This window comes from Crocodylus siamensis, chromosome 2, assembly GCF_052110815.1.
Source record: "Crocodylus siamensis isolate JL-2025a chromosome 2, ASM5211081v1, whole genome shotgun sequence".
In the NCBI taxonomy this organism is placed as follows: Eukaryota; Metazoa; Chordata; order Crocodylia; family Crocodylidae; genus Crocodylus; species Crocodylus siamensis.
This window is the reverse complement of record NC_143396.1, coordinates 271,935,853-271,962,986: the sequence shown is the minus strand read 5'-3', so window position 1 is coordinate 271,962,986 and position 27,134 is coordinate 271,935,853. Positions and strand designations below refer to the sequence as shown.

General features: G+C 44.1%; 1 protein-coding gene across 5 annotated transcripts in view; it reads left to right on the top strand.

The window, feature by feature from the left end:
• CCDC85C (coiled-coil domain containing 85C) overlaps window positions 1-27,008 on the top strand; it is a 185,071-nt gene extending 158,063 nt beyond the window's left edge. For 4 of the 5 annotated variants that reach the window (XM_090033997.1, XM_090033995.1, XM_090033993.1 and 1 more), the window contains 3 exons: window positions 11,898-11,993; window positions 21,023-21,121; window positions 23,056-27,008. In XM_090033997.1, the coding sequence (XP_089890123.1) occupies window positions 11,898-11,993; window positions 21,023-21,121; window positions 23,056-23,145 (285 nt within the window). In that variant the 3' untranslated portion in view covers window positions 23,146-27,008. The remainder of the gene's footprint in view (window positions 1-11,897; window positions 11,994-21,022; window positions 21,122-23,055) is intronic. The other variant, XM_090033996.1, reaches the window with a different exon arrangement.
• Window positions 27,009-27,134: the final 126 nt, after the last annotated feature.

Below are 27,134 nucleotides of genomic sequence, written 5' to 3'. Positions count from 1 at the left end.
TCCAAACTGCCAGGCTGCATATCAGCTATTGAATGGTATCTGCCGATATGGCTGGTTAATAATTGGCCATCAGTATCAGCCAAAAAAATCTTTATCAATGCACCCCTAGTTTGTACAGGTAATATCCAGACACTTATTGGTTAAGCTGTAATATTTGAACATTGAGATTCATGTTATTCCCCTTTTAAATAGGGATGCACCGATATATCGTGTGGCTGTCAGATTGGCACCAATAAAAGGAGAAATGACATTTATTGGCTATTGACAATCGGGATTTGTAATAGAGATGATATCTTTTATTAGACCTGTGAAGGTCTGTGATGATGCAAATTACCTTGAAACAAAGGCAGGACCAGGATCTCAGGTTGCAGGTGTTCACAGGTATCGGCTATTGGCTTTTTTTGGGTTGTTGTAGCTGATAATTATGGCCTCGTGCCTGGAGCACCCCGGCAAGTGTACTCTGGTCCCTGTGCCCTGCTGACGGCCTGAGCCTGTGGCAGACTACGGGTCCTGGCAAGCAGGTGGCACCAGGCAGCAGTCACGGGGCACCGCCCTCAGCAACAAAGGGACAGTGACTGGCTCCTATTCTTGCTGCTGCTGCTGCTGCTGCCACTTACATGGCAACACCATGCATACAGCAGGGGCCTGAGTGCCAGGGCTGCTGCAGAGATGTTGGGCTGCATGCGGGCAGGATAAGGTGCCGCACGAGGGACATTTCCACTCCCCTGGGCACCAGGCGCCTCTTCAAAAATGGCTTCTCCCTGGCAGTTGCAGGAGCTCAGCTGTGCAGGGCCCACCAGCACCGAGGCAGTGGCATACTCTGGGTCTCTAAATATGCCTGGTGCCGCTGTCTGCGTGAGGGTCTGCTATGCCTGCCTAGGATGGCAGCAGGGGATGCATAGGGAGCGGGGCTGCAGGTAGGAGCCATGGGTGAGGGAGCAATGTGCGTGGGAATAAGGTGGTCATTGCCTTCCTCATCGAGGACCAGAGCAGGGTTTTGTTAATAGTTTAAAATGCCTTGCATTGTTACTAAATATCAGTTATTGGATTGACATTGGCCCTTATGGTTCGTTAAGTATCGGCCAAGAAAATCTTTATTGGTGCACTCCTATTTTTTAAATAAAAAGTGTACCTGATTTTGAAAGAAATGACAGAAATTAATCCAGGGCAAGTGAAAGCTATAAAATTCAGAAGCCATAATTTAATCACAGACTCCATTCTATTAATAGCCTAAGATGTTGTCAGCTCCTGGGAACTCCCTGGACCGTGACAGTCTAGTGAAGCAGAGCCGTCATTAGGGCTTTCACTCTGGATCTGAAAGCTGGTTAGTTTATTCAGGAGCCAGTACACATTTCCCAGCAGTTCAGAACCTGAGGTAGAACAGAGTGTATGTTGGGGGAAATAATTAAATATGCATATAACGCTTAAATACAGAGTGAAATAGAGGAGAAAAAATTGAAAAGCAGCCAGGACCAAGATCTCAGGCCTTTTACTTCATTTTTCAAGGAACTGGAAAAAAGAGGTTTGTCATGATTGAGCAGCCAGTTAATTTGCCAACGCATATTAAAAATAGTCATTTGGATTACATTGGTAGCAACTCCTCCTGTTCTGAGTGTTTCAGAACATTAATGTATCTTTACGTTCTGATAAAATAATCCTATAACATGAGAGAGATCCTAATATGCCTCCACACTGCAGGGTGCTAGAAAAAATTGTTTGTGGACAGTCTTCATTTTGGTCCCATTTTCCAGGTGGGTGCTATTGCTGTTTCTGTTCAGGAAGAGAATGGTAGACAGACACTCCAGTGGAATTGATAGAGAATACTCATATTTTCAAAAATACATCTTTGTGTCTGGAGGCCTGCATTTTGAAATGGTACCAGATGGCTTGGTTACAAGGAAGGCATTATCACTTCTGGTCACCTCAGTATATATGATCTGAAAGTGTGACTCGTTAGCTCCTGTGCATTGGAGCCATGCTGGATGCCTGGAAACAGCTACTAGGGAGACAGCAGGTAACTTGCTGGTGTAGATCACTGGTTAGTGTTTTTTCCAGTGGTTGGTCAGAATTACCCAGCTTGGGTCTGAGGTTGGCCCATACTAGGACCTGTCCACCATCACTTCTGCCTGCTGCCCCGTTGTGGTGCAGCACAGATGAAGCTCCCTACCATCTGGCTGCAGCACAGTGGTGTAGATGAATCTTTTGTCAAAAAACCCCACTAAAGCCCTCTGGCTCAGTGGGTAGGATTTGACCTGTGGGCCATAGGTTGCCAGCCCCTTGTGTAGATGTCAAGGCCTCTATGACTGAAGGTAGAGCATCCAGTATTTTCAGAAAGCTGCAGTTCAGGCTTCTTCCAAGTTTTGGGGTAAAATTAACAGGAAGTGTTGGGAACACTGTTGTGGCAATACATGGGTTGTCCAGATTTTCTTGATTGTGGATACAGGACAGAAGCTCAAAAAGGATGTAGTAGACTTAGGAAAGGTACAGAGAAGAGGAACCAAAATGATATGGAGTATGAAGCATCTGGCCCACTGGAGAAAAAGGTTGAGCACCACTGCTTTAGATCAGTAATTCTCAGCCAGGGTGCTTTAGCCTTGAGGGTGCTTTGAGATCCTCTTAATGGTGCCACAGGGTGCCATAGCACTGTGTAGTATGCCAACATGATTCACAAGATAAACCTAGAGATTTCAAGCAGGAATTTGTAGTGTAAAACACATTCTGACCAGTTGTGGTCTTCCCGAGTTTTTTGCAACAGAAGAATTAATCTAGTGTTTTTTCCGTAGTCAAAAAATGAGTGAAATCTAAAAGCTGACACTTTCTTTGAAGCGTAGCTTGAATCTAAAAAGATTGAGAATCATTGTTCTAAATATACCCTGTTCACATGCTGTCTCTCTAAAGCACCCACCTCTCCTGGAGACCTAGTACTGGACTAGATGTTTCATGTTCTTAAACTGCTGACACATTTTGTTCATTGATTTTTCTGCTGTGGGCCAAGGAGACATGCCTCTACTGATTTTATTAGACTTGTCTGCTGCCTTTATTGTCATACAGCAGGTAGAAGAGGCTATAAGCCTTCCATCCTTCACAGGAGCAGAGCAAGAGGAAAGACAGGCCACTCCAAGGGCACTCACCTTGGGGGGCTGTTGCAGGGTTCCTCTGTCCCCTCTCATACTCGGTGCATATGAGCCACCATGAGGTATAACAGGGTGATATGGGTGTCTGTGCAATGTGGATGATACTTAACCATGTATCAAAATTGTACTGGTATACCAGTGATGCAAGATATAGGTGTCCCAATGACCCCAAGAGATTAGAGGTTGGATGGGAGTTAGTTGCCTGGAGATTGATTCAAACTAGAAAGATAATAGTAATAGTTGGAGAAAGCAACTTGGAAGAGTGGTTAGAATAATCTCAACATCTTTAATTTGATGGTGTATAGCTATTGTTTGTGAATGAGCTTCACATATTTTATTAGGCACAAAACTGCTACTTGATGCACAGATAGCAGCTGATTTCCATCTTTGGTAAAGCAAATGCAACCTTTGATGTTTTGAGCCAGGGGCTTTGAAAATGAACTTGGGCCTTTAACCATCTCAGGGTCATCTTCTCTTACACACTTAATTTCCCCCTCTACACATCATTAATGTGGCAGAGCCATACACATGCTTTATCATTGATGCTTGCTAGGTCCTCATCTTGGGTGCATGGGTATGTTGCACGTGTGAGGAGGTGGTCAGCAGTCTGTGATGCATCACCACACTCACAAATTGGACTATCGTTTAAACCAGAGGCAGGCAGTTATTTTAGGCGGAGGGTTGCTTACTAAATTTCAGCAAGCCATCGAGGGCCACATGACAGGGGCAGATGTATATTAATTTTCTAAATTTTTAGGGGCCCCATGGGCTGGATAGAATGGCTGGGCGGGCTGCATTTTGCTCACCCCTGCTTTTAGCCAATTTTATAGAGTGTGTCATTAAAGCATCCAGCTCCAAAATGAATCCTGTTTAGTTTAGTCCGTAAGTTGTGAGGCAGCTTCTACCCAGGTGGAAAGGGTGTTGGGTTGCCTATGAAGCACTTGAGATGAGAATCAGTCTCATCCCACCTTCTGTGATGTTGTTCAAGTATACAGAAGGTGCTGCTCTCACCTTCACACTGTTGCAAAAGTACCCACACCTCCCATCTGAATGAGTTTCTCAACTTCAGTTGCTTATGCCCTGGTTGCTTCAAGACTTCACGAAGCAGGTGTTCCAGGTTTTGTTGGGCATGCTGAGAAAGGCCAAGAGTTGCCTTCTGTTGTTTTAGTTGGGGAGGTAGTGTCCCTTGTAGTACTGGCAGCATGTTGACGGGAGTATATGTTACACACCCCATTACTATTCTCATTGCTGAGTTCAGGACAACCTCAGCTTTGCTGCTGTGCCCCCATGCCCCCATGCTTGGCAGCAGAATTCAGCAGGTGTATATACTAGTGCAAGTGCTGATGTTCTTAGAGTGGTGAAATTGGTTCCCCAAGTTGTTCCTGCCAGTTGTCTTAAAGCACCTTCTTAGTTGTTTTCAGTAGGTGATCTCCTATCCAGAGTTACTCCCAGGTACACTGAGTTGTTTCATACTTGGTAGGGTTGGAAGTGACCTGAGCAGATCATCAAGTCCGACCCCCTGCCATGGCAGGAAAGAGTACTGGGGTCAAATGACCCCGGCAAGGTGTTCATCCAGCCTCCTCTCAAAGACCACCAGGGTAGGAGCCAGCACCACTTCGCTTGGTGCCTGCTGATCCCCCCTGACTAGTTTGTAACAGGCCACTAGATCCCCCTTCAGCCTTCTCTTCTAGAGGCTGAACAGGTTCAGGTCCCATAGCCTGTCCTCGTAGGGGCTGCCCTGCTGCACCCGATCATATGAGTGGCCTCCTCTGGACCCTCTCCATGTTGTCCACATCCCTCTTGAAGTGTGGCGCCCAGAACTGGATGCAGTACTCCAGCTGCAGCCTGACCAGTGCCGCATAGAGGGAGAGGATCACTTCCTTAGACCTGCTCGTGATGCATCTGTGGATGCATGACAAGATACGGTTGCCCTTCCTGACTGCATCCCCACATTGCCTGCCCATGTTCATTTTGGCATCAGTAATGACTCCAAGATCCTCATCAGCGCACAGGCCAAAAAGAAGGGAGTTCCCCAGCCTGTAGGTATGCTGCTGGTTCTTCCTCTCCAAGTGCAGCACCTTGCACTTGTCAGTGTTGAAACCCATCCTATTCTCGTCCGCCCACCCCTATAACCAACCTGTCTAGGTCTGATTGCAGCCTATTCCTCCCTTCTAGTGTGCCCACTTCTCCCCACATCTTAGTGTCATCTGCGAATTTGAACAGGGTGCTTTTTACCCCCTCGTCCAAGTTGCTGATGAAGATGTTGAACAGTGCGGGCCCGAGGACTGAGCCCTGGGGGACCCCACTGCCCACATCCCTTCAGGTCGAAAATGACCCGTCCACCACCACTCTCTGGCTACAGCCCTCCAGCCAACTAGTGACCCGTTTGACTGTGTAGGTGTCGATGCCAGTCCCCTAGTTTTTTTTTTTTTAATGAGAATGGGGTGAGAGACAGTGTCGAAGGCTTTCCTAAAGTCCAGAAAGACTACATCCACTGCTACCCCTGCGTCTAAGGATTTTGTGACCTGGTTGTCTGTGAAGGGAAGTTCATTACAATTCAGGTCAATCTTGATACTCTTATGTGCCATAGCATTACAGAGGTGGAACAGTGATACAGTAGTTTTTGTTGGACTGAGATTGAGTCTCCACTGGGCAGGTAAGAGGCTACTGTTTCATATCCGGAGACAAGGTAGTTTCTGTTTTTGGATGGACTTGTTGAAGGTGGACAGGGCCAAGTCATCTGCATAGATATATGTTTTAGCTGTGGAGGGTGCAATGTCAGATATATAGATGTTAAAAAAGGTTGTGCAAGCACTGATCCTTGTGGCTCACTGTTACGCATATGCTTGTATCTGCTTCTATCTGCTCCACTGGTGGAGAGGATGAAGGATCTGTTTGATAGTGTATCCACCATTCTCTTATCTGGGATCAACTTGAATAGTTTGTACTCTAGTCTTTTCATCCAGATGATATCATATGCAGCCGTTAAATCATATGCAGCCCTCCTTTAGAAAGGCATCTTCAGTGTTTTGAATAAGCCTTACTACCTGGTCAGTAGTGCATCTGTTTTTGTGGAACCGTGCCTGCTGTGGTGGTAATTGTGGATAAGTGATGTCAGTTATTTAGGATCTGTTCAGAGCTGTCACCATCTTGTCTGGACTGAGTAGTTCAGTGCCTGTACCACACCTATGCTTGATCAGAATCCACCAACAAGGTGTTTCTGTGCTAAGTCCCCTGAGGGACTCAGTTTGGTAGATGTGCTTTGTACATAACTAGCATACGGGATTAAGCTTCATATGCAATACACTGGTGGTCACAGCTATCATTAAAAGCTGTAGATATTGGAGGGAGGAAATGCTCCCCTTTTATGTAGCTGCCTCGTGGTCAGAGCACTTGCATAAGATATGGGAGACCTGAGCTCAAGTTCCTCCCTGGGTAGACAGGGACGGAGCACCGCCACTTCCCCGGAGGAGGGCCAGGGCAGGGTGAGGGCAGCAGCACCCCTCTGCGGGGTGGGAGGCGGTGGTGCTCTGTCCCCACCCCCCCTGCTCTGTGTCCGGCCACACGCTACCCCCGCCCCTCCTCCTGCAGTCAGCCTTGTGCTACCCCCCTCCCTGGCCGCTGGGGTACTTAGACTAAACAAGGTTGAAACTCCCTGGACTAGTAGTTAGGACGTTAGCTTAAGATTTGGGAGAGCTGGGTTCAAGTCCCGACTCTATCACCAGCTTCTTGTCTAATATTGGGCAAGCCACTTAAGACTAGAGCCACAGACAGACTTAGATGTCACATCATTTACTTTCAAGGCACCTGGCCCTAACGTGAACTGAACCTGCAGTCCCAATGCAAGGCCTGTGGAAAGTTAGGTGCCCCAATGTGGGTTTGACAACAGCCAGCTTGCTAAAGAGGGTCTGCCTAAGCTAACCAACAGTGAAGAGAGGGGTCTTTCTTAAACCCACCCCTTGCCAAAGTTTAGGGCCTAATTCAGGGATGTGTATAGGCACCCCTGGGATCCATCTGGGATTTCCCTCTCCGATCTTGACCTTTGTGTTCCACTCGCTCTTGGCTCTTGAGCTCTTTCTGCCCCACATCTCATCTGGTGTGTCCTGCTGCTTGATAACTCCTCATTCCTTCTTCACCTCTTATTCTCATTTTCCTGCTGCTGGCAACTGCACTGTCCTTCCTGTTAAGCAGGCTTGTTATTTTGGTGCCAGCTTAAAACCAAGGAATCTCCATCCGTTGCTTCCCCCAGGTTGGTGCTGGTAAACTGTCAGTTTTTTCTCTCCAAAATCTTGCCAGTGCTGCCGCCATGAATCTGGTTCTCCCTCACCTCTCATTACTGTCCTTTCTCTTCTAGCTTCCTTGGCTGTTGCTGCTAGAGGTCTGCAGAAGGTCTCTTAATGGCTCCTGGTGAAATCAGTAAGAGTTAGGCACCATCTTTTAACAAATCTGACCCTTTGTCTTTTACATGTCTGTACAGAGCCTATTTCACAGTGGCCACTGTAGAAATAATTAAACACAGAATAAATGTGATGATGATTACTAAGCCTAAACTGAGAATTGTGTTTATTTTGGAAAGAAGTCCTCTTGAGTCAGACTCTGAGTAGTCAGGATGTATCTCCATCTTCGTGCAATTTTTATGGCTAAATTCTTGGCTGGTGTATTGGGTACAGCAGCAGAGACTTGAGATGAGTTTTAGCCATTCATCCCCAACAGCAAGTTTGGTTCTTAGTACATTTTTTGTGATCTAGCATACACTATGCATTATTTTGATCGCATTTGTCTTCAGAGCACTCAGCACACTAATGGCATTATAAAAATAATTCATTGTAGTAATCTGCTGTGTTTGACCAAATGGTTTGGAAAAATCTGTCTCTAATTTGTGGTGTACATTTCCTTTATATTCATCTTCCACATACATTTTCAGAGTGGATATAAGTATGGAAATACTTAGTATCTCATTAATGCTTGTAGCATGGTGAGGAAGAAGTTACCTTATGATTTTGCTGCCTCTAGTGAGAGACCTTTGATCTACTTGATTGCATTTAGAAAGCCATGTTCAGGATGTTGCATGGTAGGCTGATAATGAGGATTCTACTTGTAGTAATCAGCAGAGTTGTGTGTTAATATCTTGCAGGACATTTCCTGTGCTCTAGTCAAGAAGCACTTTTGAGAAGGGGTTCAGCATCAAATATGGATTTATAGACACAGAGTCCTAATTTTGCTTTTAGCTGCTGTGTGATTTAAAATCTATATTGTATTAAGGAGAGAAAAATTACATTTTTGAGGCCAGACATTGGAAGAATGATACAGCTACAGATGCCCATGACCTTTCATTAAAGACTGATTCTGCAGGGTTCCAACTGCATTTAGCAAACCTCCATCCACGCCTCTCAATTTAATATGAGGTGACAACTGGTAAACTAAATAGATCCATCACTTGCATTTCCCCTCCTTTATCATTTTATATTAAAGGAGCTGGTTGAGAACTGAAGACTAAAGTCCTTTCTTCAGCAACACGGCAGTCATAACCAGGGATCTCAGTTTTCTGTTTCCCATGGAAAAATGGAGAAAAATGTGGATTTCCCCCTTTACCCGAGGAAAATGTGGATTTCTCATTTTAATGGAGAAACTCATGGTCTTTGCAGTTTTGCAAAGAGCTCTCTGCAGGCTGGCAGAGTTCTAGCCTGGGAGGGAGCAGGAGGAGGGCAGGCAGGTAATGCATGGCCCCAGGGCCCCAGTGGGGAGTAGGATGGGGCTGTGGGCATCTTGTCTGGGGGGCAGGAAGGGCAGAGCTGGCTCCCCACTGCTGCACACACTCCTGGAGGGCAGGGGGACCCATGCCCCCAGACCTGTGCATGTGTTCGGGGTGAGGGCAGACTGCAGGCTTGGACTCCCTGCCTGGCTGCCCTCCCCCAGGGTCTCTGTAGCCCAGCAGGTGTGACCTGGCACTGCAGGGCACAGCAGGGCTGCATGGGGAAGATGCTTGCTGTTGTGAGCTCTGTGCTGCCCTGGCAAGGCGTCCCTTGTGCTGTGGCAGCAGCGGGGGTGGCCATGCGAGGTTATGTCCATCACTGCTACCATGCCAGGCAGGTGATGCATTGCCAGGGCAGCGTAGAGCTTGCAGTGGCAAGCATCCTTCCCACATGGCTCTGCTATTCTCTGCAGCGCTGGGTTGCACCTGCTGGGCTGTGGAGGCCCCAGGAGTGGGCAGCAAGACAGGAGCCTGAGCCCGCAGCAGGCAGCTTGTGTCCGCCCCACTTGCATCTGGTGGGCACAGGTCTCCTTCCTGCCCTCCTGAGAGTGTGCGCAGCAGTGGGGAGCCAGCCCCACCCCACCCAAGCCCGCAGTAGGCAGACAGCGGGGTGGGGGAGCTGGGCTCTGCTCCACTGCAGCAGCTGCTCCAGAAGGAGGGGGCTGTGGACCTGGGTCCCTGGCCCCATAGCCCTGGCAGCTGAGGGATCCCTGCAGTGGGGCTGGGAGGGCAGGGGCTGTGAGTGGGGGACGAGGGGCACGAGCAGGGCCAGGGGACTGTTGGGGGGAGTGAGGGGCCTTTCATTATAATCCCAGATTTCAGGATTTTTATCAGAGATTTTGAAATATTTTATCAGGGAAAACCAGGATCTGTGGTCATAACTAAGTCAGGAGTTAACTCTTTCTCTTATCCGCACATTGAGCTACCACCAGACCTTTTGGCATCAGGTGCCAGATGTGAGTGTAGTCTGATTTCCTAGTGCTGGTTCCTCCGTTACATTTACCTTGCCAGCAGAAACTAAAATGTGACTAGCAACTTGCTCACAAAAGCCACAGAGCAGCCCCCCGTGAGTAAATGGTTTTAGGTCACTACCTGCATGGCTTGGATATGACTCCAACCCCATCTTGACTTACTACCCTGTGTCCAACAGAATGGACTGTCCTGTTTTCTTATCATGTATCAATACTTTTAAAAATAAAAAAGGAATGAAGGCTCAAAACATTTGAGAAAGTGAAACACAGCAAACTGGCCATTGTTTAATCCTGTGGGAAATCATTAAGCTCTGTATTAGTATAAAAATGATAGGAATAGATGTTGTCTTTTTAATCTCACTAATGACCATAATGAGTCCCCATGTGCACTGTATGGGCACAGCATTCCTGTACTGGTGCTTCACACCACTGTGCTATCCTCATTTACTTTCACAGACCAACAGCATAATCATTCTTTGTTTTTCCTAAAGGATGTGAAGACTAAATATGAGTTTGTTAATAGATTCATTGTTGGTCTCTGAGTATTACAATGCAAATGTTTTAATACGAATGACAGGAAGGATGTGTCTCCCTGAATGAGGATATTGTATCGCATATAATTCAAGACCAAGACCTTGAAAGAGAAAGCCCAACTCCCAGGTGCTTACCAAGTTCTCTGGATACTTTAGGAAAATAGCAATCTTTCGTGCAATCCTTAACATGGGTAAGCTGGACTGTATAAGGTGGAAATAGACTCTGCCAACATCAGGTTTGGACATCTGTTCATCTTAAGGCTGCCTTCACAGTTTTCCACATAGCTGAAGATGGGTACTCAATTCCCATTTGAAAATGTTGCCAAGAAACCAATAACCAAATGCCAACTGTTTCTTTCTTGCCAGATACCATGGTATGCTGGAATACTATCTTGTTTGGACTGTTCCATTTGCAGGGAAGGATAAGAACCTCTTTGACTTTGCCTATGTATGCACCAAAATTATACCACTACGAAGAGAATTGTTTCTTAAACTGATTTAATTGAACCTACCTGGACACATTTGCCTCAATTGATGTCTGGCTTGCAGGGCATGTCCAGACAAGCGCGCACATGCACTTAGCGGCACCACAAACTGCAGGCAGCACATGTGACAAGGTTCTCCATGCTACATATTTGCAGCGCGGCGCCAAAATTAGATGCTGGGAAATCCTGGTATCAAAAAAAAAAAAAGTAAAGAAGCGGGGCAGCACAAGTAGCTGCAGTATGTGCTGCTTGAAACAGGAGCCTGGCTGCTCAGAGCTGTGCTGGCTGCTGGCCAGGCTCTGTGCACCTGGATCACCACCACTGTAGCCTTAAGAGGCTCTCACAACCCCAGGTAAGGCTGCTGGGGTCAGCCCAGTGCTGGCCACAGCTCTCCCTACCCACCTGGGGCAATTTACGACACACCAGAGCACATGTGCAGGGGCATTCCTCAGGGACAAGTGGCAGTGGCACAACTATGTGCCATTGCTGTTTGTCCCTGGGAAAACTCACATGCATGCTTGTCTGGATGCACCCATGTTGTAATAAACTATGTTGTGTTTAATGAAATGAGTTTTAAAACAGATTATTTTAAATTAAGCTCCTTTTGTGTGCAGGTGAGGCCTTTTGCCTTTCCAAGGATTCAGTGTGTGGGATGATAGTAGTTTTGATCTTTCTACGTATTTTCCTCCTCTCATTTAAAGCGCTCAGTTAAAGACACTGTGGCTAAGTACAGACAATAGACTTTTACTAGTATAAGTCATCAGAAACTGGCCTATACCTATAACAGAACAGAAGATCGGGATACAAAGCAGTCCATACCCATAACACAACAGAAGTTTGGTGCATAGACTGGATTAAAAATGGCAGAACCCGGTCAAAGATTTGCCCCCCGTCTTCCTCCCCACCAGTGTTCGCTACCAATCTTAAAGAAAACCGCGTAACTTAGATTGATTCCATCTCGGGCTTTATGAATGTCTGTACCTAGCCTTAGAGAAAGTGTTTTTTCCCTATCTTTTCCACAGGGCCCAACTCGTATGACTCCCGATCTTGCTTCTTCTCCTTCAGCAGGATATGTCCCTGTGGGTCAGAAACCTGAGGCTGTCGTGCATGCTATGAAGGTAGGTATGCGTCCAAGCCACACGCTAGGTGCACATACATAGTTGCACCATTAAGAATTTTCTTTAGTCATAGAATCAGAGCAACTGGAGAGGTTTAAATGCTGGTCAGCCAGATGAATGCTGACTGACAGCTGTGTCACCTCAAGTAGCCGTCTATTTAGAATTTATGAGCGTGGCCAGTTACTGGAGGGAAGTGCAGGGGAAGGGGGGCTTTCGAGGGAAGTTCATGGTGCTGCAGATGTGTTACTGTTTGACCTAATGTATCCTGGTGAATCTGCATTTCAAGGTATTGGATTAAGCAGTAGTGAAGGTGCCACATGAGTGACAGTGCTTTGCAGTTTTCCAAAGACAAAAAATACAGAGTTGTTTACATACGTAAAAACCAGGGCTACATACACACCTGGACACCCGAGTCATCAGTGGGAATTGAAACCAGGACCCTTCAGCAGAAAGTCGCAGAATCTCCACCATTTTGAGGGAAGGACAGCAATAAAGTCACTGAGACCAGCCATTAGATGGAGAAATACTTGCATATATTAGATAGACCATATAAAATCATGGCTATTTATGTCCCTTTGTATGCTGAACCATGGCTGTGTTTGAATTGGTTGGGAATTTGCCAGTGAATCAGTGTAATTGGAAAATATTGATTTGTTGAGCACAAAATGCTTTGTATGAAACGTCAGAGGTTAGACATGCTTTCAGGAAAGGCAAAAGCAGGTTTCCAATGGAATTTTCCTATGGCTCCTGGTAGACTGTCCCAGGGGCCAGAGACCCTGCACTTCCAAGTTGCCTTAACAGCTAGAGACTTGGTGCTTTCAGCATCCACAGTCCCACAATACACCTGCCATGTAGACTGTACCAGGGCAATAAAACCAGACTTGGCAGGGTCAGGAACCAGTGACCCATAGTAGCTAAGGCACTTTGCTTTGTGTGTTTCTTCATCTCAGTTCTGAATGACATCAATAATTTTCATGGTTTTGAAGTGGGGCAAGTCTTCTGAAGTATTTTCAGCTTGCTTGTTTGTGTTGGCCCAGAGTTTCCAGCTCTAGGACAGACCCATCAGGTGGCAACAGTAAGACTGACAAGAATGTCAAGAATCCCAGCAGTGAAGCTGTCAGTGTAGCAGAGCTGCTGCAAGGGTCAGGCAGCATATCTGAGTTCAGAAACACTGCATGTCAGTATCTGAAACAAAAGTTGGAATTTCTGGTTTGTGGGAAATGTTGAATTGAGGTTTGGTTTCAGCCTGGTTTGGATCCCACCCAAATGTTAAAAAATTCTTGCAAACCAGAAATCCTACTAATCTGAGAACACCACCTAGATCACATCATTTTCTGTGGGTGAGACCAGATCAGCCAGCACCAAACCTCCCCAGGCCTTTAATGTTTGAGCCTGCAGTATAATTACTGGTATGACCTTCCAGATTGCACACTGCAGTTCCATTCTGCCCATGTAGGTTTCTCCTGTGGTTTCTGGCTGAGATTATTCTTTTTTTTTGTGTCCTTAATTGCTTTTGTGATGTCAAACAGTTGTTATGCTCCATTCTAAACTATGGCTGCATTTCAGATGTGGGTGAATTCATTCCTGTGTGTGTGTGTGTGCATGTGTGTGTGTGCACACACTTGTAGGAACAAAGTATACACATACTGTAGGCTAGATTCCCAGGTGGCCATTGCCTGTCTGTCGGTGCTGTGTAATCACTGATATCCCCCAGTACTGTCTGTGTGAAGGAGCATGAATATACATATTACAAGATTTATTCCAGGCCAGATCCTCATCTGATGTAATTCAGTGCACCTTCATTGAAATGGTATGTGCATGGATGTACTTGTGGGGGAGGGGTATGTTTCAATTCCCTATTGCATGTGTGTTGCAGAACCATACGACAGATTTAATATATTATGCCCCTTTTGACCTTGTTACTTGTTAACTACTCACTAATCCAGTTCCCTTAGCACTTTAATACTCCAAACCACCGAGCAATCTCAGATAGCAGTTTTAAAAATCAGTCTGCTGCATGCATGTTTCTTCCTTGTTCCCATAAATGTAGACTGTTCCCCACCTATAACCCAAAACCAAACAAAAGCCCCCAGTTAGATGGAATCCTGAAATACCTAGCACCCAAACTGAGCAAGGTTCTAAAGTCATAATATTTTTGTCCATAGAAAGCTGGCTACATGGCCAAGATGATGGAAGAGCCTTTAGTTATTTAGGAAGGGGAGCAGCTTGTCAGTAGAACCCCAGGAGATTTGGGCTTTGAATTTCTGACATCTTATTTAGAGGTCATTTTGGGGGTTTTTATGCCTCTCCATAAGCATCCTGTAATTGGGCTCATGGCAACAAAGGTGTTTTATCTTGTGTCTGTGCACATATGAACATTTGATAACCTGTAGGTTGTTCGTGGCTTTGATTGGATGCAAGTTCCTTTTAAAATTTTCTGATATATTTTCATTGTGCTTGATTGTGCCTAATACTCGGAGCAGAAAATGCTTGATGATTTCAACGGTTGTTTCTGCTAACAAGAATAAAACACACACATGCTAAGTCTTAACATCTCGTATCCAGGCTGTTTTCTTTGGAGTAGACTAAACCTGCTAAAGATGTTAATTGCATAGCAGAGCAGATTCCTGAAGCTTCCTGGGATTTGCTGTTTGGGCATCAAGAGCCTCTCCTACTCTTGAGCTAGGCTTTACAAGCCTCAGTGTAGACCATAGAATTAGCTGGACGAGGAGGTATTAAGTGTAGGCTGCAGGTAAGAGGTCCTAAATAATACCGTTGTGGCCACACTGACCTAGGAACCTTTGGCTGTGTGGATCAGAGACCGCTCCATAGTAGAAGATACCAGTGGTTGTTTGGAATGTGTAATAACTGTCAGTGGTTGGAAAAAACTACAGTAGGATCATGGAAAAATAGGGTTTAGAAGATGGCTCTTTAGAAAGTCAGTTAGTCCAGCCACCTGCTGAAGGAAGGATTATTCCTGACTAAGCCATCCCAGGCAAATGTCTGTCTAATCTGCTCTTCAGAACTTGCAAGGATGGGGATTGCATGAATTCCCTAGGTCGCCTGTTTCAATGCTTGACCACCCTCAGAATCAGAAAGTTCCTCCTAATCTGTAATATAAATTTCTCCTGCTGAAGCTTGCAGCCACTGCACCTCATCTTGTCCCCTATGGTCAAGGAGAAAAAACCCATCTCCATCCTCTCTGTAATCACCCCCTTCGTGTATTTGAAGACTTATCAAACCCCTTCTTCAGGCTGAAAAACCTTAGCTCGTTCAGCCTTTTTTCGTAAGTCTTGCCCCTTCATAAGTCCCAGACCCCTAATCATTTTTATTGTTCTCTGCTGGACTCTTTCCAATCTGGTCACATCCTTCTTGATGTGTGGGGTCCAAAACTGGGCACAATATTCCAGGTGAGGTCGCACCAGTGCAGAATAGAGTGGAAAAATTACTCTTTTGATTTGCAAGTGACCCTCTGGTTAATACAAGCTGTTGGCCTTTTTTGCAATAAGAGCACACTGTTGGCTCACAATGCCACAATCCTAAAGCTGAAGCTGAGCTCTAATTGATGGGAAAGAGGAAATGCCCCATCCAAACAGGGTATTCCACAGTTAGCTATTTTTCTCTGAATAGTACTGTTAAGAGACTGGAATGGTCACTGTCCTATCTGGTGTGTAAATCATATATATGTACTAGGAGAATAAAAGCCTTCAGTGAAATGGGTGCCAGCTTGATCTTGCTGTTCATTCAAAGGCATGCCTGTGGAAGCAGCCTGCCAATTTTCTGAAGGGGGCATAGAGGTTAAGTAGCAACAAACCAGTTTGTAGGCCCTGGTTCTTGAGGCATCTGAAAGACAGCATACCATGTGTGACTGATTTACTTAAAACAGGAAAGCCAAATTCTTTTCAACCACTTATACTCGCATCAACTGAGAGCAGAATTTGTCCTTTAGGGAAAAGACCTGAGGGCATTTAGTCGGTCCACCTGCCAGAGCAACATGGGAATGCAGGGTAATGAACCACGTGCTTTGTGCAGTCCAATTATGAGATGCAAGCAGTGATGCCGACACCCTTTGACGTTATTCTACAATCAAATAGATCTCGCTGCTGGGGATTTTTTTTGCTGATGTTTGGCTTAAATACTTCTCTCTCTTAGTTTCATCCTATCCCATGATTCAGCATCTTTTGATTTATTTTTTTAATATATGTGAATGTTATAGGTGGATCAGCAGTCTTGTGGAACCCGTGAACTAAGTAAAAAAGGAGGGAGACATTATTACATCAAGAGCCCTGACAGGGATTGATGTGTGTAATATAGATAGATAGATAGATATATTACAAATGTTCTATCTAGAACATATCTTTCTGGAAGTTATCTCCTCCGTTCGTAGAATCACAGGCGAATAGGATTGGAAGGGACCTCAGGAAGTCATCTAGTTCACCTGCCTCACTCAAGGCAGGATCATCCTTGTCTGAACTATTCCAGACTAATGTTTGTCTGGTCAGGACTTGTCCTGATAATCAGAGCTTTCAGATGGATTCCACAACCTCTCCAGGCAATGTATTCCTGTTCTTAACCTACCCCCTGATTGCCCTTATAAGGGGGATCCTTTTCCCAGCATGCCATTCTGGGAATGGCACTCTAAATACAGCAGAACCCAAGAATTGCTGCCCTACAATAGCAATCTGGTTACTGCTTGTTTCAGTTCAGTAAGACCTCTGATCGTCAGTTTATCATCCAAGTTTCCCTTTCCCATCCAAGACTTGGGTTTGGAAGCGTGCTCAAATCCTATACTGCTCTCAAATTTCTTGTGCTTATTTTGTTTCAGGTAAGTTAATAAAGGCTTGTCCTTCTCCCAAGGTGCTTTTATTAAATTGGAAAATGTCACATTCTCATGCATATGTTTACACTAATGTGATAAACAAATTGCTTCTCCCACCACAACTAACAGACCTTCTAGCACCTTAGGAAAACCTCTCAATATGTTAAATGACCTACTTTGTAAATGTGGGGGGGAGAGGATGAGTTCTGCAGCATGTCTGGAAGGTTAACAAATGTGGTGGACCAAATTCAACAGTTAATAGGTACCAACTTTATCAATGATTTGGATGGGGGAGTGAAAAGCTTGCTGGCCAAGTTTGTGGACAACACCAAGTTATGGGGCAATGTGGTCATGCCAGAAGATAGGTTGCAGATACAGGCAGACTGGGACAGGCTCGAGAGTTGGGAAGACTGGAACCAGATGAAGTTTAACACTTCCAAGTGTCAGGTGCTCCATCTGAGAACAAATAACCCTCAACATGCATGCAGGCTTGGTGGTGACAGCTTGACTTGAACCATGGCCAAAAGGGACCTAAGAGTTGACCATTGCATGAATATGAGCTATCAGTGCGAGGTGGTGGTCAGCAGGGCAAACAACATGCTGGCATGCATCAACTGATGCATCTCTTGTAAAACTAAGGAGGTGATACTCCTGCTCCACTCAGCACTGGTGAGACCACAGTTGGAGTATTGCATCCAGTTCTGGGTGCCGCACTTCAATAAGGACGTGGAAAAACTTGAGATGGTCCAGAAAAAAGCCACCCATATGATCAGGGCCTTGCAAGGCAAGCCACATGAGGAAAGGCTGATGGACCTGGGGCTCTTTATCGTAAAGAAAAGGAGGTTGAGAGGGGACTTGGTAGCAGCTTACCGCTGTATCAGAGGACTGCATCAGGAGCTTGGTGAACAACTGTTCACCAGGGCACCCCTGGGGAAGATCAGGACCAATGGATACAAACTTCTGGAAGACCGCTTCAGGCATAATACCAGTTCACAGTTGGGTTGTCCAGACTGTGGAATAAACTCCCTCCAGAAGAAGTGCAGTCACCTACCCTGGAGATTTTCAAGAGGAGACTGGACAGTTTGCCTCGTTGGGGTCACCTAACCCCAGCTGTCTTCCTGCCTACAGCGGGGGGTCTGGACCCGATGATCTGAGGTCCCTTTCAGCCCCTAACAATCTGTGATCTATGAAACTGGCTACTCCTTCCCCTGTTGATGATAAGGCAGCTCCAGCCTGATTATGTGCCGGTCACAAATGTGACAGTATTACAGAGGGTCAAGGGGAGAGATGGTCTTTTGAGGAAATGAGTCCCAGAGTCATTTGGAACCTTAAACGTCTGATAGTACTACCCCATTAAAACACACCTGCATTTAAAGCAAAGAAATAAGGTCTACAGCCCCTCCAGAGCTTTTGAGCTTAGACGCAGGGTTTTATTTTAAATTGGAATAGTAAAAAATATCGTTAATTTTGTTTTCCTTTGAGACTCTTGTGCCTGCAAAATGGATGACTGACAGAAGCAGCAAAGACTAGATTCTACGTGAACTATAATTAATCTAACCCAGCGTTGCCCCTGGACACTTACCCTGTAGATGCAGCCGGCATTCAGCTTACTGCAAGCTGTTTCTGGTGCTCTGCTTTGGGGTTGGCTAATGCAGGCTGTTGCTTTCACAGCTGAGCGATGGAGGCGTATGGATTCTACACAAGCTTGCTCAAAGTGCAAGTCCAGCTGGGCCAATAATTAATTATTTCCCTTTTAAGACAAAAATAGACATTTTCTCTGTCAGCACGTAAGTGTCTCTCACATGCTCCCTGACTAAAGATGTGGATAATTTAGGTTAAGTTGAGGTTTGAGCTCAAATTCCATTGGTTCCAGATATGCTGGTTAAATTATTGGTTGGTACATTTTTAAAAGTAGGTTAAGAGCCCTAGGAGAATGACCTATTTTTGTAACGGAAACATTTAGCATACAGCAGGATTGCTGCACTGGAGCAGACCCATGACTAATCTAGTTAGTATCCCCTTGCTGACAGCAGTTAATGCTGAATACTTCACTCAAGTGAAATCCATCCTGTAATGCATCTAGTTATGCAGTTCACTTGTATGCTAACACGCCTGCATGTACAACTCTACCTACAGTCACATGTGTGCGTTTGCATAATGGTCCATGTGGTGAGGTTTGAAGATCTCATTCCCATGAGGCTGAGATGGCCACCTCAGTCTCGTGGGCGGTGAAGCCATGCGTGATGGAGTGAATCCCAAACGCATCAGCAAAATCTCACTTCAGCCCCACCCCAGGTTGTATGACTTGCTGTATATTTAACAAGAGAAGCTATTTAAATATGTTTAGAAGGCGTTTAAAATGTCTGTGCGTGCTACTTTGTGTTGTCTTTTTCCATCTAAAAAGGCAGGCTGCCTTAACACTATTAGCCTACCCATCTGGGTCCCAAGAGGAGAGAGAGAAGAAAAAAAACCAGACCTATGCATTAACTAAAGATCAGTTTATGTTGTAAGGTGACCTGATTTGACAACAGCTGTCAGCCTTTAATCCAGTCATTTAAGAAAGTCAGTCAGAAGTAAGCTTGGCTACTGTGCTGGTCCCCACAGGAATGAGCCTATTTTTGTGCTACGATAGTCCCATACTCCTATGTTTAAAATGCTTTTCTCCCCCTTGTTGCTTTGCTAACAGCCCAAGAAGGTGACTGATTTGGACCCCACCCCAGCAAACATTTACACACATAAATAACTTGGTGCATATGAGAAGTCCCATTGAGACTCACGGACTAATTTACCATTACAACAATTAACCTAACCATAGGAAAAGCCGGACCCTATATGAGGAGCTTTTGCCCTAGGGCTTGGTCTTCTCAATAGTTTTTATACACAGTAGACTAATTTCATTAGGGTACAGTTAAATTGGTACAACTCCAAGTGCTGATGTAGTTATGCACTGGTACAACACAGCTGTATACTGGGATTTCTCTACGTTTACCAGAATGTATGGTATGGGACTAAGCATCTTTCCCTGCTGGAATGGCATCTGAGATGAAGGACTGTACCATTCAGCCTAGTTTCAAGCCGATATAGTTGTTAAAATGGACAGAAACTGTCTGAATCCAGTTCAGGCTTAACTTCTGATAGTATGAAGGAAGAGTGCTGTGCTTGGGTAGAGCTGAACTGAAGTGAGTGCATCTCCAGCAGCAGCAGCTTACAGCTTTGGGGGTTAAACACAGGGTTGGAAGATTATTCCTGTTACAGAGGTTATGTGGTGTAGCTGGGAACTGAGTCAGTGTCTCCCAACACAGTGTCTAGACAACCATCCCTTCATCCCAGGGTGGGTCTGTATCAGCACCGTGAAGAGTGCTCACAGTGAAAGGCACTGTACCCACTCTGTGCACATTAGAGGGGCAGAATATAAGGGTGGGCACACACCCAGGCCATACTAAGTTGGCCATGTGGCTCTTGGTTGGGGAGGTGGAGTACATGGAGCAGGCCCAGTGCGTCTCACTGGGCTGGTACAGACAGACTTTTATAGCCAGTAATTGCAGGTAGTTTTAAAGATTTCATTTAGGAAACTGCTAATTTTTTCAGCTAAAGGGGGTTAATTTGGTTGTGTTCTAAGATCGTAGAACTTGCAGCTGAAATTGCAAACTAATGCTTTACAGAGGGGAACTTCCAGCTTTCCAGTGGCAATTAAAGATCCTTTTTCCCCACCCCCTTCCTAATGGTTAATGAGGTATTGAACTTTAAACCCATTGCTAGCTCAAAATGAAACATTGCTTGCCTTGCTCCTCTGACCGGTATCATTTGAATAGAAGAGCTACTTTTCTGTGAGAGAGGGGAAAGGAAAAAAATATTTTTGTGGTAGTTTTCTTGATGATGATGACTGATCAGAAGTTAGAGTTAGGTGTATTTCCAGTGGCAACGAAACGACGGGCAGAGTGCAGGTGAAAAATGCTGGACAAAACAAGTGATCCAAAGGTTCCTCAATTTACCACTTGGAGCCTAGTGTGTGTGGTGTGAAGAGTGACAGGATTCCCCGGCAGACAGGTTGGGGATGGAGATTCCTCTCCCCTCCCTTAGGTAATAGTCTATAAGCACTGAAGTATGGGGAGGAACAGGCTTTATAAGCGTAAATCCTGATAGTGAAATTCCAAGAGACTTGATTTGATCTTTGAGAAGTATAATACTTTTGCAATATGTTTGTCTATAGGTCCTTGAAGTCCATGAAAATTTGGACAGGCAAATGCAAGATAACTATGAAGAAGACCTGAGTGAAAAGGAGAAAGCAATTGTTCGTGAAATGTGCAATGTAATACCTCTCTCCATATTTGTAGCATTTTCTGTAGCATTGTTTTGGTTCCATTGTTTTGTAATCCCTACCTTGTAGCCTCTGTTCTGTGTGCGAGTCCTGTTCGCTTGTTTTGTTTGAAACCCACGGAGAAATTCAGTCATAAGAGGAATAAATAGAGGCTCTGCTAACTTCCTCTGTGGGCAGGAGCCACATATCAAATACTAACACTTGATTTGATGCACTTGGCAACTTTTGACTAGAAGAAGCATACGGTTGAGCGCTCTTAAAAGATGCAGACACCACCAGCCTCTCAACCTGTGTGCAGGAGTTGCTTGTCCCATTGTTCACCTGTCTAGAAGACTTCAGTTCTCAGCCTTTTGCACTGACTCCGATTTGGAAGAACTCTTGCTGTCCCTGGCTTGAGATCAGGACTCGCTCCTTGTGCTGCAAAATAACCTGCAATGTTGTAAAAATGTAGTCATTCAAACAGAATGATGCTGAATCCCGAACCACTCTGGTGTTAGAATTAGAAGCCTCTTATTTGAAACTCTTTGACACACAATTACATGTGGTTTTATTTTGTTGGCACCATTAGTGTTTGGCTTAGCAGCCACATTGTAAACTGAGGTTGCCACATAATGTAAACTGAGCACTAGATGCCAGAACGTTGCTGTGTCTGAGGTGCATTTACTTGCTGCTGCTGCTGCTCTATTACCTTGAACTCCAGACATAATTATTTAATAAGAAAAATGACTTGGGTATACATAGCTGATGAACAGTGAGCTCTGAACTGCTGCTAAAATATTGCCCAATCTGAGTTGCATGCTTCTGAGAGTTTTTTTGCTCCACAATAGCAGACTTTCCAGAGCAAGGGTGAGGACTCTTGGATCCTTCTTTTTGAAATCTATATTGCAGGTCAGAGCATTACTAGGACTTCTGGGTGCATCCACATTGCAGAGAAGAGGCAAATTTTTCCTTAAATTTCTCTCGGTTGCAGTGGGGTGTTTTAAAGCCCTGAAATGGAAGAACATTGCTGGAAAGCTCAATGTCTTATTTTCATGACAGCATCCTTACAAGTATGCCATTAGGCAGTTAGCACAGAAACAAACAGCTTGCTCGCTGGGTATTCTTGCTTTACCCTATACAGAGGCAAATAAAAAATTATTTCTAGCCTGTCCTGAAAAGGGTGAAAAGGATCATTTCTAGTTCCTCCATATACACATGCTATAGTTAATCCCCCGCTGCAGGACATGAGGACCTTCCATTTTAGATATTTAGAGTTGTAGGTAAATTCCAATATTGAATAAAAAAAGTGGTCCTGGTTTTTTAAAATTGATATTTTTTTAATGCCAGTTTCTCCCAGCAACAGTGCAGGAGGCATGCCAGCTTTGCAATCCTACTTCTCACAAAAGTCCATGATTTATGGGTTGATTTTTTTTATTATTTTTTTTTAATTTAAAGGAGATTTTGTTTATCTAAACTCAGAGACTTTTTGATTGACATTTGACAGGGTTCATAGAAACGTTACTGCATCCTTTCCTACCCACTTTGCCCCCCAGTGGTCCTTTTCTGTGTTAACAGATTATAAAATCTGCTTTTAAAGGACACGGCACATAAATAACATAAAACCATTGAATATGGTTTTTTGGAATAATTTCTCTTAAAGGAACATCATTTTGTTAGTGTGCCAGTGCTGGCTGAGCACTGAATTTGGCTTCTGAGCCTAATTTATTAGTTTGGTATGATTACCTAAGGCAAAACTAGATCTAATTTCAAGACTGACTAATTAGATAAACTCTGGAAAAGCTGTGCACAGTAATTTGATGCGTAGGTGCCATCTAATGGCTGTGTTTAGAATTACAGCAGAGTTTTAAGAACTACACTTTAACATAAATAATGTTGCTCATCAACTACAATCCATTTCCCTCCCTCCCTCTTCTCCTGTCTTTCAGGTTGTTTGGCGAAAGCTGGGTGATGCAGCCAGTTCCAAACCATCCATCCGGCAGCACCTTTCTGGAAACCAATTCAAGGGTCCGTTGTAGGAACATTGAATTGAGTACTGGGAGCCACTCTGTAAAGAACGAGAGTTGATTTGTTTCTAGCTGCCAGTTTTTGGGGGTGTTTTTTTGGTAACTGTCTATATTGTAAATATGGCAGCTAATGGCCTAGTCTGCAGGCTTGGGCGCTCTGGAACCTGCGTTTAAATGGGTCAACCAGACTTGTGTCATTTGTATTGTAGTGCGAATCTGCTTTGTTGTATGGTCTGTATGTAGAATTACGTAACACGAGAGAATTTGTAGGAGGAAAAAATGAAACCTTAACCTGTGGCGATGTTACAGTTTGTATCGCTTGTGTCCACCTGCTTGTTAATCGATTCATACCTAGGCTGGCAGCTTTCAGCCTCCCGAGGAAAGAGCAGTCTGAATCCGTTGGCTTCTTGGCCTGCCGGTTCTTGAGCTACTAACGCTGCTTCACGATCCGTACTTTTGGCGGGGGGGACATGCAGCTGTTCTCAGGAGATGCCATAGGAAATACTTTTGTGGAGCAAGAATACAGTGAGAAAGCACCTTGTACGTTGAACTCTGCTGACCATGACAAGTAAGTAGCGGACACGAAGAATAACCCGAGGAGGCTCCATTTCAGCTGCCTAATGAACTGCTCTTTGTGGAATAAATGACACTTAAGATTTTTGTAGTCATAATGTGAATAACTTTCAGTCCTTTAGCCACACACACCAGTATTCAGTATAAAAATGGTAACACTGTTCCTATAAAGCTTTTGCTGTAAAACTTTAACCGAGAAGAGTTTCCTCAGCAACGTATATGGCGCACAGTATCTGTGAAGGAAGTTCATCTGTTGGAGCCCGGTGTTTCAATAAGTAGCTTGCTGAAAAGAGCGTTTTAATGGGCTTGTTGAAGTTCCCAACTAAATTGGTTACTTTGCAATGTAACCAAAGCAACAATCTTTCAAAGCTAAATAAAAACTATGTAAACACAGGCTGCCAGATAAGACTGCTGCTGCCATTTAAGCTTTATTTTTGTTAATGAACCAAAATGCGTGGGTTTTTCTCTTTCAAGCTGCTGTATATAACACAATATATTTCATCCTTTTTTATTGTGGAGTAGCTGCTTGCACAGCCATAGTAAGTCTTCCCCACCCTCCCCCACCTTCCCTTTCTTTCATCTTGTCACCCCATCTGGTCCTGTATTTCTTTGATTGTTCCTTCCCTTTCCCCCCAGATTGTTCACAGGAAACTGGGCTTGGTTTTTAACCCACCATTGTAATATATGTTTAAAGGGAGATGCCTGTAAGCTTAATGGCACCTGTTCAAAAATTGCATTGGTTTGAAACTTTCATAACTTCCAGTTGTGTCACTTTCCCTCTAGAAGAATTGGTCACAATTGCCTAAAACGCAGTTGAATTAGCTGGAAAGGTTATTGCTGGTAGAGGCATCTGTTTGTATTAGCTGTGAGTTCTGGACTAGGGTTTGCCTCTTACTATGAAGCACCTATCCAAAAGTAGGGAGGGAGCTAGTTCTGCACGTTGTCAAAAAGGTGTATATCCCGTTGTCTCTAATGAGACCACTCGCTTGAGTAAGGACTTTGCAGGATTGGGTTCTAGATTGGTAAGCAAGAAGGAAGATGGACAAAATAAACATTAACTGATTAATGTAAAAAAAAAACCCTTGTTTATTCGGGACAGAAGTCTAACTGGGGACAAGAAATGAAGAACGAGAGAGGAGTGATTGATTAAAAAACAAAACAAAACAACCCAACCAGCTGATCGTTGATTCAGGATGGTTCACTTCTTGCTAAAGGCTGTCAGGTGCTATTGTGTTGACCAGTGCAACTCTATAGTAGCTTTATGCATTCAGTGTAGCCTAGAAAAAAATATCTTCAAAGATGGCATTCTGCTTACTTTTAAATATTTGACATCTTTAAAGGATTCCAGCTTTCTCCTCTTTGACTTCTTTATTTTGCCCCATTTTCATCACGTGTCTGTCTATACTATCCATTTGTGACTTTTCTTCATTGTCCTGAATTTTTCTAATATGAAGGGGTGATGCAGAAATATGGCTTGCTCCTTACAGAATAAGAGAGCAAGGGAAGGTTTAATTTTTCCTGTGAGCCATCAAATGTAAATAGGACTGCTTTAGTCCATCTATTTGAATAACCATTTTAATTAGCAGTATCCAGCCCTGAGGATTAGGCAGTTTTCAAGGCTTTTGGGGCAGAATTGACTGACTTTAGTGAACTGCAGCTAAAGCAGGGCATTGGCAATAGGCTTTGTAGATTTAATTGTACTGATGAAGTGTTTGCTGTTTTAGGAGTATAATAGATTAGCACATAAGCATTTAATGATTCCCTCTCAATAAAACTATGAGCTACACTAGCCAGCTTACTAGTTTCACTAGCTATGAAGTATTCACCCACATTTTTCTTTAATCAGATTTTTCTCTCAAAATCCTTTTGGTAGCTTCAAGATGTTCTGGTTCTACTTGCAGATTACAAACTCAAAATGCAGGGGAAGCAGCACTATATGTGAGGCCCATTTGTTCTGTAAATCTTTGGAGAGCTGCCTTCCAAGGCAGTCAGTATTTTAATCAGACAACTGAAAGCTCCTTTATACTATTATGGTAAGAGTATATTTTGTAGTCTCCACTCCTCCAAAAAAAAATGTCCTGCCCAGGCATATGCATCAAAGGTCTGGGTGGCCCTCATGCATACACCATGATCCAGGAGGAACAGCAGTTGCCACCACGTTGTGTAGAATTCTGTTTGACAGCCTACCCCCCAAATATAAGACGTGCATTGTGGATTTTACAAACATCCATGAAGTCTAGTGCTGTATGTTTTCTTTTTTTGAAGCTTGCTACTCATCACATTAGCTCTGTTTGAGCTAAAAGTGTCTTCCGGGGGGTGGAGGGGAAATGACACTCAATGACTTTACAGGATGACTTGGGTGCTAAATTTTCAGTTGTCTAAAAGTGTTTTATATGCACATTCAATTCACTTAACTATGCTCCAAGTCTGCAGTGAAACTACCTGAGAAGCTTTGTATAATAAGTTGGAGGGAAAGCTCCCTTGAAATAGTGGCCATTAAATTGATATGCTTGGGGCTACTAGCTTTGTCTCCATACTCAGTCTTGAGGTCCAAATTCCTGCAGCTCTGCGACAAGCAAAGCTCCCACAGACTTCAAATGGAGTTTTGCCTGCCTTAGGAAGGTGGAAGCGGGACCATAAGTTCTTTGAGAGACTGAAGCAAACAGCATTTCCATGCAAATTTTTGCAATGCTGTGGTATAACCCATGTCAGGTGGCTCTTTGCACCTTTAATAAGACTGCTGAGCACAACCTTGTTTAAAAATGGCACATTTTTATCCAAATATTATTAGCTATAAATCAGTGTTAAAGTGACCTTTTATCTTTTTAGAAACTGGGGGGAAAAAGTACTACTGATCTTTTTCAAACAAAGTGCATGACTGTAAAGTGATAAAATTGTATATTTTTCATAATGTGGGAAAAGTCTATTTGTGCTGCTCTTGAAATCAGTTTGAAGTTATGATTTCTGTTAAACCTGTGATCTTTACAGCCCTGCTATATTTTCTGTATATGATTTACAAAAAGAGAGAACTGGAGAAAATTTGCACCTGCTGTTGTGTACATAGCAAAAATCTTTAGACTTTAGCACGCATTTATACCTTTTATTGAACCACTTTGGCTTTTTTGGGGGAGGAAAAAATAGTACAGATTTTTTTGATAATGTGTGTAAAACATTCATTTGAAATATTTTAGTAAAAATGAAGTAAGAGATTGTGATAGTGTATACTTTCAGTTGAATAAAATAAAGTACATTCTTTGTAAAATATGAGTCTAAATATTGGTAGAACACTGCTGTTTTTTCTTAAAGTGGGTTGTGAATATCAGCTGTAGAGCACCAACCCGTACTGCTGCAACAGAACATGCTGCCACAATACAAGCAGGAATACCACTCTTAAGGAAATGGTTTGCGCGGAGATGATTTGAGAAAGG